Source organism: Danio rerio, chromosome 25 (assembly GCF_049306965.1).
Source record: "Danio rerio strain Tuebingen ecotype United States chromosome 25, GRCz12tu, whole genome shotgun sequence".
NCBI classification, from domain to species: domain Eukaryota; kingdom Metazoa; phylum Chordata; class Actinopteri; order Cypriniformes; family Danionidae; genus Danio; species Danio rerio.
Window position 1 is genome coordinate 12,708,594 of NC_133200.1, and position 26,586 is coordinate 12,735,179.

Genomic DNA, 26,586 nt, shown 5'->3' on the forward strand with positions numbered 1-26,586 from the left:
GTTCTGGTTCATTTCAGCCTCTTGCATGTGAAAATGAAGAGATAGTGAAAATGAAAAAACACTCCTGTGCTATTAATCTATTAGCATGCGCATTCTCCAAAGCCTCGCTGTAAACACCCACAAACACAAGCCTGGCAGATTACAAATCACTCATTTCGCCATTAAACATTCATGCAGTTCATAAAGCGCAACTCTGCCTCTTTATTTACATTTGTATGTTTCTTCATGCTTAATATGATTTGTGCTACACACCGAGTGAAGTATCTTTAAGCAGAAAAAAAGGGCCATTCAATATATTGAGAAGCATTTGCTAATCAAGGGATGGGGGAATCAGTGTCTTCTTCTACTCAACCATATATAGCTGTGTTTAAACTTAAAATTGTTATCACACCTTATTAATGCAGCAAGTGTCTGTGCAACTAACACTACACATAAAAAATGCTTGGTTCCACACAATTCCTTCATATTGTCTCATGACAAACCAATTAAGTAACTTAACCGTTTTACAAATTTAAGTGGATTGAATATAAAGCAATTAAGTTGTCCCCAAATAAACTTAAGAATTGTGTTGGTTTAACTCAATTTAGATAAGTAGTTTGAAGTATTTTTTCTGCTGTTGAGGGGGGAAATACAAATATAACATTGGAACACGTCGTTAGGTGTCTTTAAGTGAAAAAAAATGGACAGTCTGTTGAATTATTATATAATAATGCATTGTGACCACATCATCATCTTAGTTCTGCATAATTTTTAGCCTGTTATCTTTCAACTATGCCTTACATATATGCAAGTGTTTATGCGATCACTCGATATATATATATATACTGTAAACAATACTCATTTTGCTAGGGAGAAACACTTTTGATCAGACTTGATCCCTTTTCATCATCACTTTTCATCAGAATTTGATTAATCAGAAAAGATCAGATAAGAAACTGAAGTGTGCTGTGATGTCATCAAACTCATTGATTCTTACTGTCGAAACCAAGAAACTGAGTTTTAAATGCTTATATCTTGAATTATTGAATTTCAGCACTGTTTTGGAGCATGCTGGCTTATAGTTAACTTTAAAGGGTTGGTTCACACACACAAAAAAAATCAATCATGTTATTAATTACTTTTGGTGCACAAAACTGTTCTTGGAGCTTCGTAAGACTTTAGAACTACTGAATTTACATGGAATGTTTTGACAATATTTTTGTTTCCTTTTCTGGACTTTGAATGTCTTGTTGCTGTTTATGAAGGGAGAGAGCTCTTGGGTTTCATCTAAAATATCTTAATTTGTGTTCCGAAGATGAACAAAAAGGAGTTGAAACGACATGATACTGAGCATATAATGACAAAACTTTCATTTTTTTATGTGAACTATTCCTGTGTTAGAAACCTGTTGATACTTACATCCCCAAAAAACACTATATAACCATAACAAAACTTTCAGCACAGCCAATGAATGGAATTCAATTAAACATTTCATGGTCCACCAACTGAGCTGCACAGGCTACAAACTCCTGGTCCAGTGCTGCCGATACCTCATTCCCTCCACGTCCTCCACTCTCCAAGTACAAAATGACAAATCAAGGCGCTTTACAAGCCATCCGTGTGCTCCTCCGTCGCCACGAGGCACTGTTTGATTGTGTATCAGCTTCATGGAGCAGCGGATATTGGCTTTGTTTGCCTACGGCTCTGTCGTTTTTCATCTGGTCCCTCTATTTTTTTTCCTTCTGGTTTCTGAGTACACTGAAATGTGAACAATTAGGATCCTCCAAAAGGCTAATAAACAACTTTGACAAATTGCCAGCACTCAAAGTGGAATGAATATAGAAAATTAAATAAATAAAGTAATCCATGTATCTATCTATCCATCAACTCATGTGTCTATAAATATAATATACACTGTGTAAATATACACTGTGTTCACAATGTTGCTTAAAGATTGATAATAATATTCACCTTGACCTTAAATGTAATGAAACAAATAAGACTTTCTCCAGAAGAAAGAATATTACAGGAAAGTAAGGTATTTTAGATGTAAGGTATTGTTATTTACATTTTTTTGTTTTGTTTTTTAGTACAACAGTTGGGACAAATATTCAAATATGACACTTTAAATGGTAAAGAATTCTGTGTTTTTGAAACAAATGAAGACAGCAGGAGTCAATAACTCATTGTAAGTATTTACTTGTTTACTGTAACAAAATATTATAAATCTTTCAAAAAAAAAATGTTTTTAAAGAGGTAAAAGTTTTAGTTTTTTACTCAGACATTTAAAAATATATATTTTTTTAGAGGAGTGATCACTATATTGTGATTTTGTGAAACCGTGATATTTTTATCCAAGGTTATCATACCGTCATATGCCGGTCCATAACGTCGGCTAGTCTCGCTGGGCAGATCACATATTTTTGACCTGAACTACATGGCAGCATTACAAACTAAGGTGGTTCATTGAATAAAACTGCCCTCAGATTATTTAAAGTCATTTTTTAAGTGTTATTTTTTTACGTCAGCATCAAAGATTTATGTGAAGTTTGAGTGGACTTTAAATCATCAGCAGACGCCAGTTAGGTCACTTTATGAAAATACCCGAGAGCAGATGCTAGCCAATCGTGTGTACACAACCCTGGAAAAGTCATGTTATTGCCTGGTAGCTGTTGTCTTCTGCCAAGCAAATTGTTCCATTTTGTAAAACATTTACATCTTGTCTTTTATTGATGACATCACCAGCGACGCCAACTCCACTTTCATAACATAAGTTCACTTCCAAAAATGTAAAGTTGTTCACATATATATATTTATATATATATACACACACACACACACACACACACTTACGCTTTTGCTTTTTTTATAGCCACTAAAATATATTATAGTATATATTATACTACAACAAACAGTAAAAAATTGACTGCATCTGTGCATTCATCCTCAAATAGGCTTGTCCAATATATAACCATAACTTTAGATTTTTAAGCATTGTATAATGAAAATTAGAATTAGATAAATAATTTTAGCATAATGTGACAATTTATACAATTAATTACAAAACATTTTATTTTATTTGTGCATAAGGACATAATTGTCCGTGGAAAAGCATATTTCATATACACACATTTTATTTTTTGTGTACTTTATTTATTTTACCCACATATACAAGTATATAATAATTTTAATTAATTATTATTATTATTATTATTATTATTTAAGGTTATTATTATTTATTATAATTTTTTATTATTGAAATTTGACACACACACAAACCACATTTAACCGCATTTACAGTTATATAATAATTGCATTTATTTATGTTACGTTATATTATTGCTGTTGTTGTTGTTATTATTATTATTATTATTATTATTTAATATTATATATTTTTTATTATTATTATTTTATTTTTAATTTTATTACTACATTATATAATAATTGCCATTTATTTAATATAAAGGTAAAACAATAATAACAAACCAAAAGTGAGTGTACAAAATATTTTAGATACTTGGGAGGTTTTAAATACATTAAATGAATGTGTCATCCAGTTTATTCATTCAATTTATACAAAGATTACCATCTGCATCTAAAGGTCAGAGTGAAAATTTAAAAAAAACAACAACAACGAAAAAGAATAAGAGAACCCAGCCTCGACTTTGACTTCTCACGCAATCAGCTGCGTTGTTATTGCTTGGCCTCAGATGAATTAAATTAATCTTCTCGGTCGCCTGCAGGTGCTTCAAAAGCGATATCCCGCATGAGCTGCATGTCTCTGCCCACAAACTAATCTAATTTATTTGATTACGAGGCAACAAAGCAGCACAATATGACCAATGCTACTCCACTGCATTTTTTGAGGGGGTTCAAAAGAGGCCGGAGAATCAGATTAGGCATCTTTAGAGGCAGATAAAATTAAGCCGATTTAACAAAGCTTGCTTAGTTTAGGATTGTCTACGCATCGGAGACAAAATAAGCAGAGCAGAAGCACGAAAAGTGGCCAAAAACACAAATAGCATAACGATGGAAATGCCTCGATCTGGAAGTGGAGAGAATAGAAAAGAGAGAAAGGAAAGTGATGAGGGACTACAGTCTGCCAGGCCCAGAATAATGTCAAATCCTAAAGACAGATAATTCACAGATTAGTCTGGATCAAGGCCGTGCGGAAGAGAAAAACCCATCGCGCCACCAAAAGGACTAGTGTGAATCCTTTTCTCAGGTGGAAAATCTGAAGGTTTGTCATTTGCGCAAGATATTAAAATTAACATATGAATATAGACTTTTTCTTATGCTGAGTAAAGCAGATCAAGTTAAAATTTGTCCAAAGTTCATGTTAAATAAATAAAATTGCATGTTATTTTAAAAAGATTGTTTAAAAGTACATTAAGGCATATATTAACATTAGGGCTGTCAAATGATTAAAAAATGTAGGTGATTAATCACACTTTTTTTGTAATTAATCATGATTAATCACAAAATGCCGTATTTATTACAGAAGTAAAAACACCGGCATTTGAGTGCCATTTAAATGTCAAAACAATCCATGCCAATAACAAACAAAAATGCTTTCCATGTTGTATTCTGAGTTGACTATAAACACACACAAACATACACACACACTGAGAGACAACGCGTGCAGTGCTGGTGAGCGAGAGAGATTCCTTCAGATTCATCAATACGCACGATCGCGTTCATCAAATTTGCTTACAGTAAGCATTCTAAAGTATGGCTGTATTTAACAAGCAAGGATTCTGACAGAGGAACGTGAAGCAGACACTTTACAAAAGGGGGGAAACACATCAAACTTAATGAAACGTTTGAGGCACACAGCTTAAGGGCAGAGAAATGTCTTTGACAGCTTGCAAATTCATCTGGCACTTTCATTCACATGGACACCAATATTCAGCTTTTATGATTAAGATAATACTGATCAAGAGTCGATCATGTAAAAAGCGATTTTTGATTATCTTAAATGACCACGCGAGTCCCAAAATGCGGAGGTTTTTCTTTCCATTCGCCATGCTGTATCAAGTTCCATTAAAACATCCTTAATGAAAATATGCTGAATGAGAGTGAACTGCAGTTAAAGTCTAAATATTAACCGTGAGGGAGTGGGTGTGTGTAGCGGATGAATGTGAGGACCGGGGGGTTCGCTCGCAATTCTGCTGCCCAAGGCAGCCGCCTAGGTTGCCTCTATAGACACGCCGGCCCTGAACACACGTCGGCCACAACAGGAAATAAAAAAAAACTGCAACTGCGTTGTTTTTCTTTACGTGTTAAGCATTTCAAATTAATCACGTGCGTTAACGCTAATTTTGACAGTTTTAATTAACATATATATTTAATATGTGATTTGCATGTATTTCTATCACGAAATCTGAACAATGGTTCACAAAAATACTATAAAGATTCAGAAAGTAGGATAATGTATAGAATCAGGCAGATAATGTGTGAGAGCTGCTGAAGTAGAAATGTATGGCTCAGTATTGGTGAAAAAAACTATTAAAAAATTGGCTCCCACTTTATATTAAGTGGCCTTAACTAATATGTACTTACACTGAAATAAATCATTTGTTACAATGTGCTTACTGTGCAAATACATGTTTTTACATTGTACTTATGATTACTTATGATGACTAGGATTTAATAAATATGGGGAATTTTTTTTTAAATGTTAATTTATTATCATCCATCATAAAAACAAACAATCAACAACAAAAACAAAAATGGGAATCTGTTAAAACTTGTTTTAAGTGAAAAACTAGCATATAGGCAAAAAACAAATGGCCAGCTCATTTCCTTCAGAATCTGTCTATTTAAATAATAAAAGCCTTATTTTATTAGTTATCTTACTGGCTATTCTTCTTAAAGCCTTCTTTTATTGGTTATATTCACAATTTATGATGGCATACTGTCAAAAAAATGGGACAAATGGGTTCATATAGGGGCCAATTTCTGGACTATGTAAGAAGAGGGGTGGGTCTTTTGAACCCTACCACCTGGCTATAGGCGTGCTATTACATTATTTTAATGTACATCTCAATATGAAATAAGCAAAACCACTGAAAACATTCACATTACATTACCAAGTCCCCTTTGAGAGCGTGCTGAAAAAGTCTACTTAAGTGTAAAGTTATCGACTCAATTTCACACTTCACCTTTTCTTTCTCAGGCATACATCTGCTTTTGTCTAGCGTTCAATCTGTAAGGCACAGGAGGGAATTTGCAGCAGACCTAAATTTAAACCCAAGTTCAATTTGCTCTGGAAATATGACAGTACAGTAAGGTGCACTAAAATATGACAAGTCTTGCTAAGGGGGGCAGCAGATTTACGCACTCCCTGGGCACACTGTAAAAATTTAGGCATGGGCAGAAAATCCACAAATCACAGCGAGTATGGCTGCCACTCACGGTAATAAGTACGCTTTCATAAGCTTTCTAAATGGCAGCAGTCTTCAGACTTTAATTGAATCAGTTGTGTTTGAAAGAGTACTCAAGGGGGCAATGAAGAGCTCTATGTCTAAACCTGCGGTATGGAATCAAGTCTGATTTCCGGGAAATAGCTATTGGAGGGCAGCAGGAATGGGAATTATCAGATTATAGTGGTAAACAATTCTGATTTCATGAAATGAAATGAAACATAGATTAGGTCTGAACTGATTCAAAATTCATTCAATCATTTACTGATTCGCCAGTTAATTAATTTATTAGTTCTTTTGAAATAAAAGTCCATGGATGATGACGTTAATGATACAGATGTCAAGAGTTCACACTTAGCTGAGAATTAATTATAAAGCGTGTTTGGCATGCTGTCCAGGGAGAGAGCCCTGAGCTCAAAAGATCCTCGAGCCCTGGGCTCCCTCTCATTTGCAGGGCGAGAGGGGAGTTTGAGCTCAGGTAGATCTTGAGAACTACCCTGCTTATTTGTGGCTAATGACAAATTAAGAATTGCGATGAAGTGAAATACTGCTGACCAATAGCTTGGCTTAATCAATTCACTTATGTTGCATGTCTTTAGATGGAGGGAAAACACAGGAAAAACCCATGTGAGCATGGGGACAACAAGTAAACTCAGCACAGAAACATCAACTGGCCTGGTAAGGACTTGAACCAGTGACATTCTTGCTGTGAGGCAACAGTGCTAACCACGTGCCGCCCTATCTAGGAAAATGGAGGGGGAACTGGGGTGGAAGAGGGGATTCCTCAAGAAGAAGACAACTGAGGTATGAAAACTATTTATGGTGACTTAGGAATTGTCTAATTGGTTAATCATGCGTTAGCTAATGCAGGACCAGCTGTGGTCAATCATAAGCATGTAATCCTCTCGAAATTAGTTTATAAATAAACCTCACATCATTTTAAAAATCACCCTGGCATTAAAGGAATAGCTCAAACAGAACTATGATTAAACAAATAATTAAATAATCAAACTAAAGCAGGAACTTTCTGTGAGGGGGAAAAACAACCTGTGAGTAAACTAGAGCTAGTGACGCATCCAGGATTATTGTTTATTTAGTACTCACAAATACTCAATTTTGGAGCCAATTTACTTTTATTAATCAGAGATGTATAGTAACAAAGTAAAGCTACTTCCCTACTTAAGAACTAAAAGGCTGTATCTGTACTCTACTGGAGTATGTTTTTTTTTCCTCCTACTTCCACTTTTACTTCTGTACATATTTTCGATGAGTTTAAGGGTGCTTTCACACCTACACTTTTGTTTCGGAACGTATCTCGTTTGCCCAGTTAGCGCGGTTCGATTGGCATATGTGAACAGGGCAATCGCGCTCTGTTCCACGCCAAAGTAATCGCTCCGAGATCGCTTGAATGAGGTGGTCTCGGCTCGATTGAAACGAACCCTGGAGCGGATCGATCGCAGTGAGAAAGCGATCCGATCCGAGCGCGGTTATATCACAGAGTTTTATGGATATGTAATAGGCTTACGGCTATATGAAGAGAGAATTATGAGTATGTCGGGAAGTTTCACGAGTCTCCGGATGCCCGCAAACGAGTGATGATCTCCCGGTAATCTCGCGTCTCACTCCCGGTTCTCAAATAGGCATCGTCGCGCACCCTTCTCACCCCTCCCCACCGCGTCTCTGCTCAGACACGTCACCCGCGCGCACCCTGTCAATCACCACCAAACCACCACCTCTCCTGACAGCTGAGCAGGACGCTGCAAAATAAACCCTGACACTCTGACCAATGTAAGGAGAGTTTACTCGCACGTGACTTGTTTTAGCTCTTTTGGTCCGATTATAAACTTTGCAGTGTGAAAGCGAACCGCTCCAAGAGCAAAGAGCAACAATGTAACAATTGTAATCTCTGTTTCGGAACAACTGAATCTATACACAGGTGTGAAAGCACCCTAATACTTTTACTCTGATAGATTTTTTATGTGCTGGATAGTTACTCGTTACAATTATAAAATTTTTTAGAATCATTCCGAACCCACATTATCACTGCCAGAGCAGCGATGGCTCTGTCACAGGTTTGAATAAGCTGGCTCTGATGATCAAAGAAGACAGCGCTGCCTGCCTGCATTGAGAGCACTTTAGTTTGTTTTTGACATGGAAAACTCAGAAATGTCACCTCCTTTACGTTCAACTGTTTGTGGCGATGAGGAAAAAGCCCAATTTAGAGTCCATGTTTGCATGTGTCAGTGTGAAAGACAATTCATATAGAATGAAGTGCAAACTCTGCCTCCCGAAAGATTGCAAAATAATGGCCTTCAAAAATTAGAATTTGAAAAAACAAGTTAAGATAAAAATAATATAGTATACAAAACACAGCAGTTTGAGCTATACATAATCTCTAGAAAAGTTAACTAACGTTAGCAACCCGCGGTTCATAACATGCTGCGATGTTCACTCAACGTTAACTAGCTGTCTATCATATAGGCTGTGTCACGCTGAATGGTGTTATTAATCATAAACCATGTTTCTTTTTATTCTGCTTAATCATGTTTACTGCTTTTTTAAATAACTACATTACACAATACTTGTACTTTTACTTTCAGTATTTGAGTTGTACATTTTAGAATTTTTGCAATACTTAACCCATTTAATCCCAAATATTTCCTAGAGATGATATGTATGAGTTTGTGTGGTATTTGTAAGGATAATAAACAATCAATGTCAATTTTCAAAAAAAATATTGAAAAGTCCATGAAAAAATGGGTTTTATTTTTGGTCACAATTGTGACCGGTGGTAGAACACAGGGAGTCTAGGTCTATAGTGTAAATGCATTTACTAAATTAAAAATCTCTAGCCAGCAATTCGTTTAAAGACTGGTTTAACTTGTTGAATTTAGTTTTATTTAATTAACCAGAAGTAAGCATTGCCTGGCTCAGTTTCAAAAATAACAAAATAGCAATCTTATGCACCTGGTTAACACAAATATTCAAATGAAATGATGACAAAATGACAAATTATAGGAGTAAATTATGGAGTAAAATATTATAAGCTTCATTATAAGCGGAAATAAATTCCAAGCTAGCAAAATTCACGTGGCTCAAATCCACGTACTAAGAAATAAATGTTTATGGTCAAATGGCCAAACTACCCAATCATGTTAGACCTGCCCTGAACTCATTTAGACATCTTAAACTTTCATTATATATGAACATGTGCTTTATAATAAGAGTTGCTTTTGAATACTACAGAAAAATAAGCAAGCACAAATTGTGGTCACAATTGTGACCGGTGGGATTAAATGGGTTAAGTACAAGAAATGTTGAATACTTTAGTACTTCCACTTAAGTATGGTGCTTAAAGAGCACTTCAACTTCTACTCAAGTCAGTTTTTAATAGAGTACTTGTACTTTTACTTAAGTCTGGGTTTCTAGTACTTTATACATCTCTGTTCATTCAAAATTCATAAGTACTCACTAAAATAAATAAAACTAGGGCTATTGATTGATTTAAAAAAATAAGTTAATCGCATTCATAGTCTAGCAAATTTAAAATATATGATTTTACTTTAAGCATGTGGTTTTGAAATCAAAAAATGCATGACAATCAAGTTTAAGGAAACAAAAGGTTCTTGATCCATCATATATTATCATATTATCCATCACACAATGACATGGCTACAATGAAGCTGGGGTCAAACCTTATCAAACAATTCCTTTGTGTTTAAGAAATATAAACAGGTTAACGTCGACAGCCCTAAACGCACATACACACACACACAAGCAGCCATTTAATTCTTAAGTACTAAAAAAATGCGTATAATACAGTATATTATATTGGAAAATTTAATTAAATTTAATTTACCTTAAAATTATATAAAACTGATTTACAACACTTAAAATATTTAACTGTTGAATGATTTTTACTGTTGAATTTTATTATAAATGTAACCCTTCCATTTTAGTTCATTTCATTTGAAATAATAACAATGGCATTTAAAAAAAAGCTGGTTTGGTACTCACAAGTAGCAGGCTTGTTACAGTTGTGCCCATGTCGGAAGTACTGCGGGTTCTCGATCACTGGAATGCGAGTCATGCCTATCACCACAGCGTCCGGTCCAGCGTCCAGTGTACACGGGGTTATGATGCCATGATTGACGTGATGGAGAGGACTTGCAGAGTCTTCTTCACCACTGATCACAGCCACAGGTCCTGCGAAGAGGAAAAAAAGAGCCATCACACAAAATGACAACGGTTGCTTAATGGAAAATGAATGCAGCGTAATACGTCTGAGAGGGGAAAAAAGCAGGGCAGGCTCATTTGTCAGAATAAACGTTATCTCTTTGAGCTCTTCTCTGTCATTTGGTCACACATTAACCGCCTCAGTCTGATTCAACCCCAGAAGCCTCAGCTGTCGTGGCTCCGGGCCACCGTAAACACCAAGATTCCCAAAGTCCCATCATCGCCTCATTTAGCGGCGTCAACAAAAATACACCCACACTCGGTTTCAGGCGTCCTGGCTGCCAACTGATAAATGGCAGGGCTTCACAATCAAGACGGGGCGATGTGAGAGGGTTTCGGGACAACTTTAATGAAGCAGCATTTGCGCCATTCGTTTCTGCCATTGGTATTATTTCGAAATAAAATAAAACAAAATAGAAAAGGGGAAAATAAATGCTTTAGTAGTTTAAATGTAGAATACAATTCAATGATTTAAATGATTAAATATTTGATAGTTTAATATTTTAATAATGTTGTAAATTTGACGTAAGTTACGTAAAATTACTTTTATAAGTAATACATTACTTGAAAAAATATGTTAAAAATATTTCAGTTAATTTAAAAAATACATAACACAAGTTAGTTTTAAGTTTAATTAATTAGCTTTATTAAAAAATTATTTGCTGAATTTAAATTAATATAGACATGTTGAATCACACGCAATGAGAGAATGTGCTCCCGTGGGAACAGACAGAAACCAAGATGGCAAGCCAGAGCCTTACATTTTCTACAACGGAAGTATTCTCAATCCTTTGAATGCATCGAAGAAAAGGAAAAAGCAACACAATCTCATGGTAATTCGTAACCTTTTGCTTTAGTGGTTAATTTGTTTGAATTTGTACGATCTTATTTGTACAATTTAGTACGATTTGCTTATCTCAAATGAAGGTTGCGTTTAGGGGTGGGGTTGGGTGCCATCCCTCCTTTTTAAAATCATACATTTTCGTACGACTAAACTCGTACACATTTTGTACACTGTAAAAAAAAACACAAATTGTTAAAATTGTAAATTAGGTGGACATATTTTTGAGCTCAGAGTTGAATTTACTTATAAAAAGGCTTTAACTGCATATTTGGAACTGTTTGTTCAATGAAAGTAAAAAAAGAAAATCAGTTGAGGATACTTTGAATTTTGAATTTCTTTATTTGAGCGTTTACCACTTTAAAAATAAAAAGTTGAGTTAACTTAAAAATTCAAAGCAACCGGCTGCAAAGAAAGTTTGAGTTTATTAAGCTACAGTGGTTGAAGTTGTGCCAAATAATTCTATAAAGTATAATTGACGTAAAAAAAAATCATTTGGCATAACTTCAACCACTGAAGCTTGATAAACTCAAAATTACTTTGCAGATGGCTGCTTTAAAATTAAGTTAACTCAACTTTTTTTATTTTTTACAGTGAATGAATTTGTACAAATTAGCCACAAAACTGACAAAACGTAAAATAGCTACGTTTCCTCATGAGATTACGCTGGGGAAAAAGGCGATTGCCTCAACTGACACTGATTTTACGTAACATAAGATAAAAAATTACAAAAGTAGCAAACACACTGCTTAAACTTTTATTAATCTCTATATACGGCAGGTATAGCTCTGAGGATAACAAGTGATTTATTAACTTAAATCATTATGTTTTGATGTTTATTTTTTGAAGGTCAAATGAAGGTGTTGGATATATATGCAGTTGTTAGGTGCAGAGCTCCTCTGTAAATAAAAAAAGAAGAAAAAAATACAATTTCTGAAAGAGAATTTCTATCAGATTTAAGAACAAGTGACTCAAAAGCAATGTAATGCATTACCATAAAAAGTAACTAGCTACTTTTTGAGAGTAACTCAATATTGTTTTGCATTACTTTCAACAGTAACTTTCCCCAACACTGGCTGTAAGTATTGTTTAATGTCACAGCCATGTCACCCTGCAGCCCAAGACCGGTTACTCACTGAAGCTAAGCAGGGCTGAGCCTGGTCAGTACCTGCATGGGAGACCACTTGGGAAAACTAGGTTGCTGTTGGAAGTGGTGTTAGTGAGGCCAGCAGGGGGCACTCAACCTGTGGTCTGCGTGAGTCTTAATGCCCCAGTAAAGTGAAGAGGACACTACACTGTCAGTGGGCGCCGTCTTTCGAATGAGACGTTAAACCGAGGTCCTGACTCTCTGTGGTCATTAAAAATCCCATGGCACTTCTTGTGAAAAGAGCAGGGGTGTAACCCAGGTGTCCTGGCCAAAGTCCCTCTATCGGCCCTCACGATCATGGCCTCCCAATCATCCCCATCCACAGAATTGTCACTATTACTGTCTCCCCACTCCACCAATAGTTGGTGTGTGGTGAGCGCACTGGCGCCGTTGTGGCCAAGTGGATGCTGCACACAGGTGGTGGTGTGGAGAGACCCCCTTCATGATTGTATGGCCATACACAATAAATGCGCTATTTAAATACACATTACATTACATATGAAATAAAATGATTTCCGTTATATTTTCCATTTAATATAAATATTTACATTCTAAAAATGGCTGTAAATATCTTTAGATGTATCACAAATGTAAAATGAAAAGAATTTGTTTTAGTAGCAATACTTTTTTTTTTTTATAAAACTGTCCCAAATTTTTTTTTACAAAATTCCATTTGACTCAAATTACCATTTTGCTTGACAGTACAAACAGGAGTCGTGTTCCACTCAAAACCCTCAGCAGGTAAAATTTATCCCCAGTATTTAGCCACTGTCTTCACCAAGTATATGTGTATATGATTATTTTTAATCATCAACAATATCAACATAAGATCCGCCATCACTTGTGGCATTTAGTGCCTCTAATATCTGTTTGACATCCATAAATCGCCTTCTTTTAGCCATTGTGACTAAAACTGATTAGCAGTATTTCAGTGGGAGAAAGGTGTTGCTTAGCAACATAGAATGCAAAAAAAAAAAAAAATACAGATTGAAACTAAGTTAGTATAAGCTGTAGGTAAATTTGACTTGCTGGAGTTTATAGGTATAAATGCATCGTTTTTTCACTGACTGGGAGACTTTGAAAATATGAAAACAGTATGTGTGTGTAATAGACACTGGAAAATGGTAGTTCTAGTTTTAAGCATACTCTAAAAAACAGTGATACATACAAAATATTTGTTATACATTTTAATTCTTTTTGAAGTATTGTTCAATGGACAGAAGAATTTTTTTAAAAACACATTTCTAAACGTAATCGATTTTTGTCATTCCCATGATAACAGTAAGAATATATTTATATATAATTTATATATTTATTTTGCCAGATCCTATATTGCAACTGCCAGAATGATATAACTACACTGAAAAAAATATATATTTATTGGATTTATTAATTTTTGTTTAAAGGTAAGTGGTTGCTAAAAACTTATTTGGGCTGCATTTAAACAAACACATTTTATTTAGTAATGCTCAACTTTAGAAATTATTTGCAACAATTTGCAATGAAACATTTTTGAAACATTTTCATTGTCACGTTACGTGTACATTCAGAGTTTCTATTAAGTTATTACAATTAAGCTTTGAATGTCTGTCATCATATTTTATGAAGTCATTACCCTGAAAATGTGATATTTTTCGTAATACAGCCTATATGCACCTCACTTTCACCACACAAGCGGGAAAGCAAGTTTATTAGCTTTAAAAGACGTAGTTAAAGTTTTGTTTTTGCTTTAAGAAAGTTATCTTTATGTTAGCAGGAAGTTGCTAAGAAAAAGATGCACGCATATTCAAAGCTGATTCAAAGGCACGGTGGAAAGTATACACTGAAAAAAAATATTAATGGAATTTACTACATTTCTTTAGGGTGGGTGCAAACATTTTAAATGGGCTGAATTTAATTAAATTCAACAAAAAGTTGAACATTACTAAATTTAATTTGTTTGTTTAAATTCAGCCCTTATAAATTGTTTGCAATCACTTATCTTAAGTTTTTTTTTTTATGTATTTCAAATCTATGCAGTCATTTTGATGCTATTTCAAGGTAGAAAATTATCAGGACTCTTTTGCTTTTTGTAATTGAATTTAAAAATGGTCAAATGGACTGCCTTGTTCATTCTAGTGTTAATGTGCAATTTAAAGACTTAAATAGGATAATTAGGAATATTAATGGTTAAAGGTCTGTAGCAATAAAAAAAAAAAAAAACATATACACACACACACACACACACACACATATATATATATATATATATATATATATATATATATATATATATATATAAAGGGTCTAATAATATTGACACAAATCGTTTCTAAAAAGGAAGAAAAAACAATTATAGAATATATTGCTCTGTTAAAGATCACTTGGGAATTATTTGAAAAAGAATTCAAAATTTTATAGGAGGGCAAATAATTTTAACTTCAGCTGTTATTAGACAGAGAAGAACGTTCTGTAATATAAATGTGAACTTCTTGATAAAACGCAGTCGTCCTGCAGATGACAAGAGGAGGAAGTCCTGTAGAAACTCAATGGCTCGCTCCCCATTTTCTGTTCGGCTGCTTAAACAAATTGTTTCCTGCATTTTATTGATGGAGTTTCTAAGTCGAAACGCCAGAAGGCAAACTGCGAGCGAATGCGATCTTCAATTCACCATGCCAGCTGTATAATAGGATTCTGAAAGTGCTATTTGATATGCTTTGTGTATTTATTTTGAAGCGCATTAGCAGCTGCGTCTGACTTTTGCGCGTCTCTAAGTATAACCTGGAGATATTACTGAGGAATTTTTAAGAGTGCTGTAACTCTGAAGTTGAATATGTAGTCATTGTAAACGCAAAAACTGAGCTAATAAAAAAATATCACTTTATTTGTGCATGAAATGAAGAATAATAAGTAATATTAATCATTATTATAACATACATTATTATCATTATAAACTAATAGTTTTCTATAAACATTATGAAACCATAAAAATATTTAATAATGTAAACCATATGTAATAATATTGTAATATTGTATTATTAATGTAAAAGTAATGTAATTTAATTTTTATTAGTTAAATAATGTATAATAATAATAATAATGATAATAATAATAACAATAATAATAATAATAGTAATAATTAGCTAATAGTATGTGTATTATTAAAATTATATTACAAAAAAATACATAAAATTAATAACAATATAACTGTCAATATCATTTTTATTATTATTTTAGAAACCATATATTTCCATAATAGTCTAATGAAACATTATGGAATTACAAAAAAAATATTGTAATTAAAATAATAATGTAATGTAATTATTAGTGTAATACATTAATTTTATTAGTTAAATACAATAAAAATAATACTAATACTTCTACTAATAATATATATATATTAGGGATGTAACGGTATCAGAATTTCACGGTACGGTAATACCTCGGTATGAATGTCACGGTACGGTATTTATTGAATCATTTACAGGAAAAAAAAAACTTTTGAAAATACTCCAAAAAAGTGCCAAAAGTGTCAATGACATACAAATTAGTCATCTATCTGTAAGCTTTGAAACAGGAACTTCAATTTTAATAACAAAAAATTATTAAACCATGTAAAAAAATAAAGTTTCAATTTAGTATTGTTGAAAACTCATCACATTTAACATTTAATCACTCACTTAGATGGAGATGGGTTTAAAGGAAAATTATCATATAACTATAATCTGGTAAAAGCTGGTATCTCTGGGTATTTACAATGTCCCCTGCAACAGAAAAAACCCTCTCATTTGGGACTGAGGTTTCTGGGACAAGAGAGATATGACTTGGCCCATGTTGACAGCAGTGGGGTAACGTTGTGCATTGTCTTTCCCCCACTTGAGAAGACAAACCATGAGTGAGATAGAGATCTCTTTGCGGTACAAGTCAATGTCTGCATCAATCTGAACAGTGTGCTGTGTTTCTGCAGTCCCCATGACTGTTATTAGTCGTATTCCCCAACTTGCAGGCACGTGCACACATAGGGCTCAACCTGTGCAGTGCACATGCCCTTTTTAGTCTTGGATAGAAAATGCCCTTCCAAAACGATCAAAAGTGCCCCCGCGACGCGACACAACCTCCGTCCAGTCCAGCCCTTCAGTAGGCGCGCGACAAGACCTCTCTTGAGTATGCGCGCTCAACCCCCCCTCGGCGCTTTACAATACGCGCGCCACAACACAGCTGATCAGAACGCGCGCGGCGACAACACCCGCTTTAGGTTCGATCATTTCCATCTTTTTTTCATCTCCGCTACTAGCAGCACACTCCATTTCCGCATTACTGGATCTGTAGCGACAACAGACCGCAAAGGATTATGACCACGCCGGGGCTGATGGGAAATGAAGTTTCAGCTACCTCCCGTTCGCTTCATTCGCCTAAGCAAATTTTCTCAGAAGACCTATAGTTTTACCGAGTCATGCGACTTCGGTAATATCGAAAAAATTTAATATTGCGGTATGACGGTATTTACAATACATATATTATCATAACATTACATTATTATTATTATAACAGTATTATAATATATATTATATATATTATAGTACTGTTATGATAATAATAATGTAATGTTATAATAATATTAATAATGTTTAATTAGGAAGTTATGGAAATATATTTTACATATTACTTGGGGGATAATATTTGGGGTATTTTTTAAATCCTATTACAAAAAAATTATATTAAAATACATTTTTATTATTTTGAAAAACATATATTTCCATAATAGTCTAGTTAAACATTATTGATTGAAAAATAATAATGCTAATATATTCATAACAATGTAATGCATGTAATTTTTAATGTAATAACAATGTAAGACTATAATTTTGTTAGTAAAATATTTAATAATAATATTATTAATAATAATGATAATAATGTTTAAAATAATTTAATACTATAATTTCATTAGTTAAATACTATATAATAATAAGAAAAAGAAAAAAGAAGAAGAAAATGAGGAAGAACATCAACAATAGTAATGCTTAATTAGAAAGCTATGAAAAAAATATTTTATATATAGTAATTATTAGATAATGTATATTTTATATACATTATTATTATTATTATCATTATTGTTATTATTTCAAAACCCATATATTTATATATATATATATATATATATATATATATATATATATATATATATATATATATATATATATATATATATATATATATATATTACTAATGTCATTGTATTAATGATAATGTAATGTATGTAATAATAATAATGTTTAATTACAAAGTTATGGAAATATACATGTTTTATATACTGTATTATATAATATTGATTGTATTAATTAAATCAGATTACAAAAAATAAAATTAATATTTAACAATATTTTAGAAACCATTGTGAAAGAAATCTAATGATGCAATGCAATGGTATTCACTTAAACTGAATACAAAGCATTATTAATGCAGCTTAAGTTTCTTACTCATGTGTTGAAGCTATTTTTATCAGTCTGAATCATATAAATAATGATCATATGAACATTATAAGGGCGATGGTTTTAAAGAACTGGGGGTAATGGTGTTGGTAATGTTTCACCTCAATCTCATTTTAGTATTTACGGAAATCATTTTAATGGTCCTTTTGGGGCTTTTTCAGACTTCCAATTAAAGAAAAGAAAAGTATTTTAATGACCCAATTAGCTGCAGGGGTCATTTGACACTTAGCTGAACGTCGTCTCCTGTCTTAAAGGCTAAAGCTAATTAAGACTTTTCGCCAAGATTTCCACTTAAACATGTCACAGCAGACCACTGTTATTGTCTCAAAATAAGCTCAAGTTATAGGCATGAAAGCAATTGCGGCTGCTCATTACATTTGGATTTCAGCCTGAAGTTCACAAAAGAGAAAGTGTAGAGTCAGATAAAAGTCCTGCTCATTTAACAGTTCAGTTTAATTCTGAATGAAACCTTGACGAGGAGTTGTGGCCTTCCTAATATAAAAAAGAAGAAAAAAACAAAAACAAAACCCATTTGATTGTATGCATTTATTTACAGGCCAAGGGAGTTTGGATAGTTTGAACCAATACAATCTCATGGCAATTTGTAACTTTTTGATTTAGTGGCTACAGTAAATCATATAAATGCATACAACCTAATTCGTGCAATTTAGTACGATTTGCTCATCCCCCAATGACAGTTGGGTTTAGGGGTGTGGTTGGGTTCTTTTTAAAGTCTTACATACAAAACGTAAAAATACCTACGTTTTCTCATGAGATCAGCCTGTTTGAACATACCAAAAGTGTCCAGAATTTGTCAGTTTTATTGTTAATTTTTTATTTGTTTTGAATGCTTTACCATTACAAATTGTGAGAAAAACTTTTTAGGACCAATTGGAATCCTTTGCTGGCTAGTCACTCCGACGTCACAGCAAGCAGCACTAGTAATATTCACCATCAACAACAGTCGAATTTTCCATTTGTGCGAATACAAACAATTATTTTGCCAACATCCAGCTATGAACAACAAAATCTGCCTGAACCATGACCTGTATAAAACCCAGGCTCATAATATGTGTCTTGTAATATGTCACAATATGAAATATATGCCCAGGGTTAGATTTTTGAGAACCGAGAAATGTGGCCCCCTGGGCTACGTCTTCTTGCTCTTTTTGTTTTCACAAATCAACGCCATGTATATTTTTAACAACCTCAAATAAATAAGTTACTGGGAAACAAATCTTTTATTTTGATGTTGTTAAATAGAGCATTATTAATCCTACAAGATACAACATGACAAAAATGACTGCAAAAATGACCACTTTTGGAGAAAAAGAGCCACCCATTAAACCAGGCTGGCTACAGGGGCTGATTTATTTTTGTAAACTTGTTTATGCTTCAGCTTGACTTAAGGCTGATTTATACTTCTTCATTGAGTGATTGCCGTGACACACGCCTTGCACATAGCCGTGAATTATTATATTTCTGTGTGCTGAATGTGTTGCTCTGTAATAACACAACTGAAACACTAGCTGGCAGTGAGGTTTTTATGTTCCTGTGTTGAGTTTCTTCACGGGTGTTTTTAATGCTACATACAGAAGCAAAAACTTGCTTATTCAGAGGCGGGAACCGGCGGACATGCAGCAACTTTAATCATAAGGTAAACACAAAACAAGTCTCCATCTGGAGATCCTCCACACTTGTTAAACACTCGCTCCATTTGGCTTGTGACTCTTAACCACGCTCACAGTCATCACTGCCACCAAGTTAACCAATCACAGAGCTTGTGCTATGCATCGTCGCGACATGTAGTTAACATTTTTTCAAGAGGCATCAGCCACAGTGAGGGCTATGCAACTATGCGCAGGCTGCGCCAGACCATACACAAGCGCTTGACGCAGAAGTGTAAATCAGCCTTTATTCTACTCATCGTGTTCCCGCTCATATAATTGTGATTATAGGAAAAACACACTTGACGCATATTTTTTATACGAGTTTTACTTTTAAGTCTCCTATTGAAGAGGCTGTGCTTATTTGAAAGTATCATAATGCAGACGGTCCTGTGTGTCTACATGTCCAGCTCTCTCACTGGCCACGTGTCAACACGTCTGACCTTATGAACCTAACAGCCTTGTGAATCTTCCTATGAGAGTTTCAAGGTCAAACTGCTGTCAGGTTCAAAAGCGCTGAAGGACAGCCAGTGTTCCTGCATGTGTAATATTGTCAAACATTCAAAATCGTCAAATGTGGACTCGCTAATTCAGGCCTCTACGGTAAGGAATTTTTTTTTTTTTTTTTTTTTGCCGGTTCAATTTGGTCTATAGAGTTCTTGATTGTTTATGACCAATTAAATGATATTTACATATTTGTATGTGTTATTTATATTATTTTAATAATATACAATAATTAACAATATGTGTTTTTAATTTTTATGTTTTACAACATCTATATCAATTATTTGTATTATAAATAATAGCACTTAATGATGGCAAAAGATGATGGTGAGGTCTTTTTTCCTGCTGATCCAGTCAGGCCTGTAGTTTAAGACAAATGTATTTATATTTAATTCTATTTTATAATGCTTTAGAGTATAAATATGTGTGCCATTACATTTTACAATTTTTTACAAATAATGATGACATTTATTTTTTTTTTTTACATATTTTGTCCTAATTTGTGCTAAACCTAAAGGTATTTACAGCTAATTTTAGTATGTAAATGTCTATGTTCAACAGAAAATTATTACATTTTATATTGTAGAATACTTAGGCTGATCATGATGTGTATGACAAATTTGAGGAAATTTATAACATTTCAGATTCTGATACTGATTCTGACTCTCTCTTTAAAACAAATAACTATTAAATATATATTAAACGTAAACATTGCTACATTTGTGTACAAATTTAACTGCTAAAGCATTAATTATTTTTCTTTCATTTTACATTTTTTACACAATGTCAGGGGTGATAGCGTTCCGGCACCACGCCGGATTTCCGGCGTACTGTGGCTGCGGGGGAAAAAAATCAGGTTCACGGATATTGATCTGTCATTTCTCTAGATTCACAGAATTCACTCACTGCTGAAAGCGCCGGATTGGTTTTATTAAGTGCCATTTTGTGTGCTCGTGAATCATCTTTTGAGTGTAGACGCCATGTAAATAAAAGATTAATTGTGTAATTTAGAGAGCTTTATAAATTATAACGGATCTTTGTGAGATCTCTATGAACTAAGATTAGTGACGCTTTTTAGTGATAATAAGAGGAGCGTGCTTTGCACTTTCCAGGCTATAATCCATTCAGAATTTGTATGAAACTTTCGTTTTCGGCACATATACGCTGATATGTTTTGGGAATGACATCTGCATATTTACGCTGGGTTTATTCTCGAAATAACGGTGAAGCAATTAATAGATGGGACAAAAATATATTTCCCCCTTCTCCTTAAACAATAGTGTTTCAGCTATGAAATAGTTCAGTTTTGTATGTAGCCTAATGGCAAAGTGTTTATATTTAGTTTCGTTTTTTTATTCAGCTTATTTAGAAAAACGTTTGGAGCATTTTAAAAATAAGTTGTTTTTTTTAACGAACAGCGCCCAGCGGAAGACCATCATTGTCTGTTTGATCAGTTTGCCTTCTCAGATCATCACGACTTGCCTAAAATAAAAGATATAAAACAGTTCAAGTATAAAACAATGGTAGCTTAAACGTTAAAGAATGTGTGCTATTAGGCGCATAGTTTGCTTATAAAAAGCTTGCTGGACATCGAGGCACCAGAGCAATAACTTGCATTTTTTCAGTGGGAGCAATTTAAAGTTATCCGTCATTTTTGCTCACAAAGTACGAGTAATACATCAAAAAACGTTACAGCGTTTTTATAAAATAAAGAAAACCAAAATTATGCGCTTTCTGTCGTCTGGTTTTTGAACAGGAGCGCTTAATAAAATAAAGCAAAATGTATATGCCTCACAGACATAATAAATATATTTATAGAAAGCTTTAAATTATTGCTTGACGAAATAAAACAAATCGAAAACAAAAAAACTCCTTCATGTAATCCGTAAAGATGAATTTCTAAAGGCGAGTCCAAGAGGAGATTGCCAGTCAGGATCTTTGCGACACTGACTCAGAATAAGTTTATTAATAAATAATTAAGATATGTCCTTACTCTTTCCTCGACACATTCATTGTTATTTGTTTTTGCCGGTGCTTGGGGCGAGTTTTAGCTTATTGTGTGCGCTTGAACGCGGATTCACAGTTTTAACATGGAGTGACACGACATCTGACGTACAGATGACACTGGCACATGCCACTGAGTGTAGTGACACTTCCGGTGGCACGTCCGGTTTTCCACTGTCATGTGTCACTCGCTAGTGGCATGTGTAGTGACCTGTGTCACTCAGAGTGTCGCGCTGCATGTCACTGCAGTGACATCGACACCCGGCGAAGCTTATGACATTAATTAACACGAGCAAAACTATATTTAATCATTACGCGACTTTTAACCTAATTTATCGCGTCGCAAGTTAGTTTATTTGCTGAGCTACTCCACGATGTTTTAATTTAAACGCATTTATTTGATGTATTCGTAGTCATACTTCCGTACGTAATATAGTCATTTGACAGTACATGTCAGTCAAATTTATTGTGGCATGCTTATGTATGGGAGGGGTTACACTTATCTGTTGTACTGTATATTATTGCATCCTGGCAGTTCCTTTGTTCCCTACAATATGGACTTCTCTATGTTTTTAATTCATTCATTTATTTTATTATTTAACTTATTTTCATTTTAAGGTATTTTAAATAATATCCTTTAAAAAGTTATAATAAAATGCATGTTGAAAACTCATAACATTTATGCATGTAAGATAACAGGTGTCATTTGCCTAATGATTTTTAAATATTAAAGCAAAGAGACTTATAAGATTAATGTGCTTATAACGTGCTTATACTGACACCTACTGGCAAATGTCACAAGATCACTGACACTGGCATGTGTCACTGACATTACTGGCATGTCTAAAAAGAGCCACTTGACAATAATGATGATCAGGGTTATACATAGGCTGTTAATATATTTGGGCCCAGGGGCCCACAAGTTATGTGTTAAAAGTGCGTTGCATACATAGTACCCCCACACCTACTCACCTCAGGGGCAAGGAAAAAAAGTTCAGGCTCAGGAATTTTTTCCACTATCAGCCCTGCAATGTGCCAAATATAAAAATATTTTTAGCAAAATTTAACATAAATTAAAATCAATTTTCTTTTTTATTTAATGAAATTTAATTTAATTCATGCATTTGGCAAGATCATATTTACAATCGTTTATTATAATACAACAATTACATAAGTACAAATCACACTATTTAAAATCTAAAGATATTTACAGCTAATTTTACCATGCAAAATAAAATGGAAAATGAAAATGTAATTATGCATTGGCAGGATCATATTTACAACATTTTATAATAATACCATGATTACATATTTATAAATTATACTTTAAAATGTTTAAAATCCAAAGATATTTACAGAAAATCATTATGTAAATTAAAATGGATTTATTTAATTTAATTTAAGCATTTGACAGGATCATATTTACAATGTTATTATAATACAATATTTACATAATTACAAATTATATTTTTAAATAATTAAAATCTGAAGATATTTACAGCTAATTTTAATGTAAATTAAAATAGAAAGTTTTGATTTAATTCATACATTTGGCAAGACCATATTTATAATATTTTTATTATAATGCAATAATTACATATTTTACAAATTACACTTTAAAATATTTAACAACTAAAGCAAAATGTACATTTAATATAATGTTTAAGTACTAACATCATTAAATATCTTTACATTTAGCACAAATATAAAGAGAAAAAAAACAAATGCTTTAATTGTTTATTTTATAATATAATTGAACATTTTACATGTTTAATATATCTAATAGTTAAATATCAGTAAAAATAAAGAAAAAATAACAATAAAAAAAATAAAGAAAAGCATCTATTATATATAAACAAGCAGCTAAACATCCCAAGATTTTTTTCTAACAAAATTTAGAATGATCAATTAAATAAATAAATAAATAACAGACTTTAAATTTATGTGTTAATTATTCCTGTAAAACAATTTAAATCATATCGAATACCTGCAGCAATCAGTAAAAAAAGCAAAAACAAATTGATTTGTTTAAACACAGTTGATGTGCTTCCCCTTTCTGGGCTGATTATCATACAAAATCCTGCTTAAAGGAGGTTCTCACACATTTGTTAATTAGAGCTGAAAATAACTACGGTAATTCCTGCATTCCTTGATGAAGACTAACACCCAAATTAAAGCTGCAAGCAGCGATGATAGGGACCTCGCACCCAGGCTCACCGCCGCCCGGTAGCACCATGATGACAGAGAACAGTGAACAATATTAATTTAAGCCAATATATATAAAGAACCAGAGAAAATCACAGATTTATGCCAAACTTCCTCCTGTCAGCAGGTGGCGCTATGACTGTGACTCAAGATTGGCATGTAGATGTCTTCAGGAGAGGAATCTTATCAACAATGTGAATTTTCAGCCAGATCGGACATTGTTTGGCTGAGTTATAAGTAATTTCCTTTTGCCAGCAGGTGGCGCTATGACTGACTCAATATTAGCATGTAGATGTCTTTAGGAGAGGCATTTCATCTAACCTGTGAAATTTCAGGTTGATCGGACATTGTTAGGCTGACTTATAAGCCAAACCACCTTCTGTCAGCAGGTGGCGCTATGACTGTCTCAATATTGTTATGTTTATGTGTTCAGGAAAGGAATTTTATCCAATATGTGAAGATTCAGGCTGATCAGACATTTTGTGGTTAAGTTATAAGCCAAAATTCCTTCTGTCACTAGGTGGCGCTATGACTGTCTCAATATTGGCATGTTGATATCATCAGAAGAGGATTTTAATAAACCATGTGAAGTTTCAGGCAGATCAGATATTGTAGGGCTGAGTTATAAGCCAAAATACCTTCTGCCAGCAGGTGGCGCTATGACTGACTCAATATTGGCATGTATATGTGTTCAGGAGAGGACTTTTATTAATCATGTGAAGTTTCAGGCAGATCGGACATTGTGTGGTTGAGTTATAAGTACTTCCTTTTCCATGGCGAAGCGTTGAGGTTTGTCATGCCACCACAAACACGCCCTCTGCGAAAACTCTAGGTTTTCACAATATATCATCGCTAGAGCTTTCAGATAACACTACCCAATTTTGGTGCTGATACGATAAAATTCGCGAGAGGAATTCGTTACAGTGTAAAACATGACATTTCCTGTGGCCAGCAGGTGGCGCTTTAACTGTATCTGGATATTGGCATGTAAACGTGTTCTGGTCTGGACTTATATTAAACATGTGGATTTTGAGGGAGATCTGATAATGCATGCCTGAGTTATAATGAGTTCCTGTTTTGTGGCGAATCGTCAAAGTTTGCGAGGCCGCCACGGACACGCCCATTGACAAAACTTCTAAAGCTTCGCAATTTAACATCGCCAAGGCCTTTAGATGGCAAAACCCAATTTTGGTGTCGATCGGATAAAATCCCTAGGAGGAGTTCGTTAAGATACAAAGCCTGGAAATGGCAAAAATGCCACTTATTTGCCGCAGGAAGTGAAAAATATCCGACTTCCTGTTGGGTTTGAGATATGGCTCTAAGAGACTTTTTCGTATGTTTTGGCGTGTTTGAGGTGTGTGCCAATTTTCGTGCATGTGCGTGATTCGTAGATCAGGGGCTCGTCCGTTTAATTTTCATAGGTGGCGATGTCGAGTCATTTTGCCACGCCCACTTCAATATTGTTATGGGGATGTGTTCAGGAGAAGAATTAAATCAACCATGTGAAGTTTCAGGCAGATCGGACATTGTGTGGTTGAGTTATAAGGACTTCCTGTTCCATGGCGAAGCGTTGATGTTTGTCATACCGCCACAGACACGCCCCTCTGCAAAAACTCTAGATCTTCACAATATATCATCGCTAGAGCTTTCAGATAACACTACCCAATTTTGGTGCTGATACAATAAAATTTGTGGGAGGAGTTTGTTACAGTGTAAAACATGTCATTTCCTGTGCCCAGCAGGTGGCGCTATACCTGTATCTGGATATTGGCATGTAAACGTGTTCAGGTCAGGACTCTTAGTAAACATGTGAATTTTGAGGCAGATCTGATAATGCATGCCTGAGTTATAACGACTTCCTGTTTTGTGGCGAATCGTCAAAGTTTGCGAGGCCGCCACGGACACGCCCATCAACGAAAACTCAAAAGCTTCGCAATTTAACATCGCCAAGGCCTTTAGATGACAAAACCCAATTTTGGTGTCGATCGAATAAAATCCCTAGGAGGAGTTCGTTAAAATACAACGCCTGGAAATGCCAAAAACGCCACTTTTTCACCGCAGGAAGTTAAAAATATCTGACTTCCTGTTGGGTTTGAGATATGGCTCCAAG

The 26,586-nt window shown here is 34.1% G+C and overlaps 1 protein-coding gene across 9 annotated transcripts in view; it reads right to left on the reverse strand.

Annotated features, from left to right (window-relative positions):
- ntrk3a (neurotrophic tyrosine kinase, receptor, type 3a) overlaps window positions 1-26,586 on the reverse strand; it is a 441,878-nt gene that overhangs the window by 80,139 nt on the left and 335,153 nt on the right. For all 9 annotated transcript variants that reach the window (XM_073942230.1, XM_073942233.1, XM_073942235.1 and 6 more), the window contains one exon: window positions 10,422-10,610. In XM_073942230.1, coding sequence (XP_073798331.1) covers window positions 10,422-10,610 — 189 coding nt within the window. The remainder of the gene's footprint in view (window positions 1-10,421; window positions 10,611-26,586) is intronic.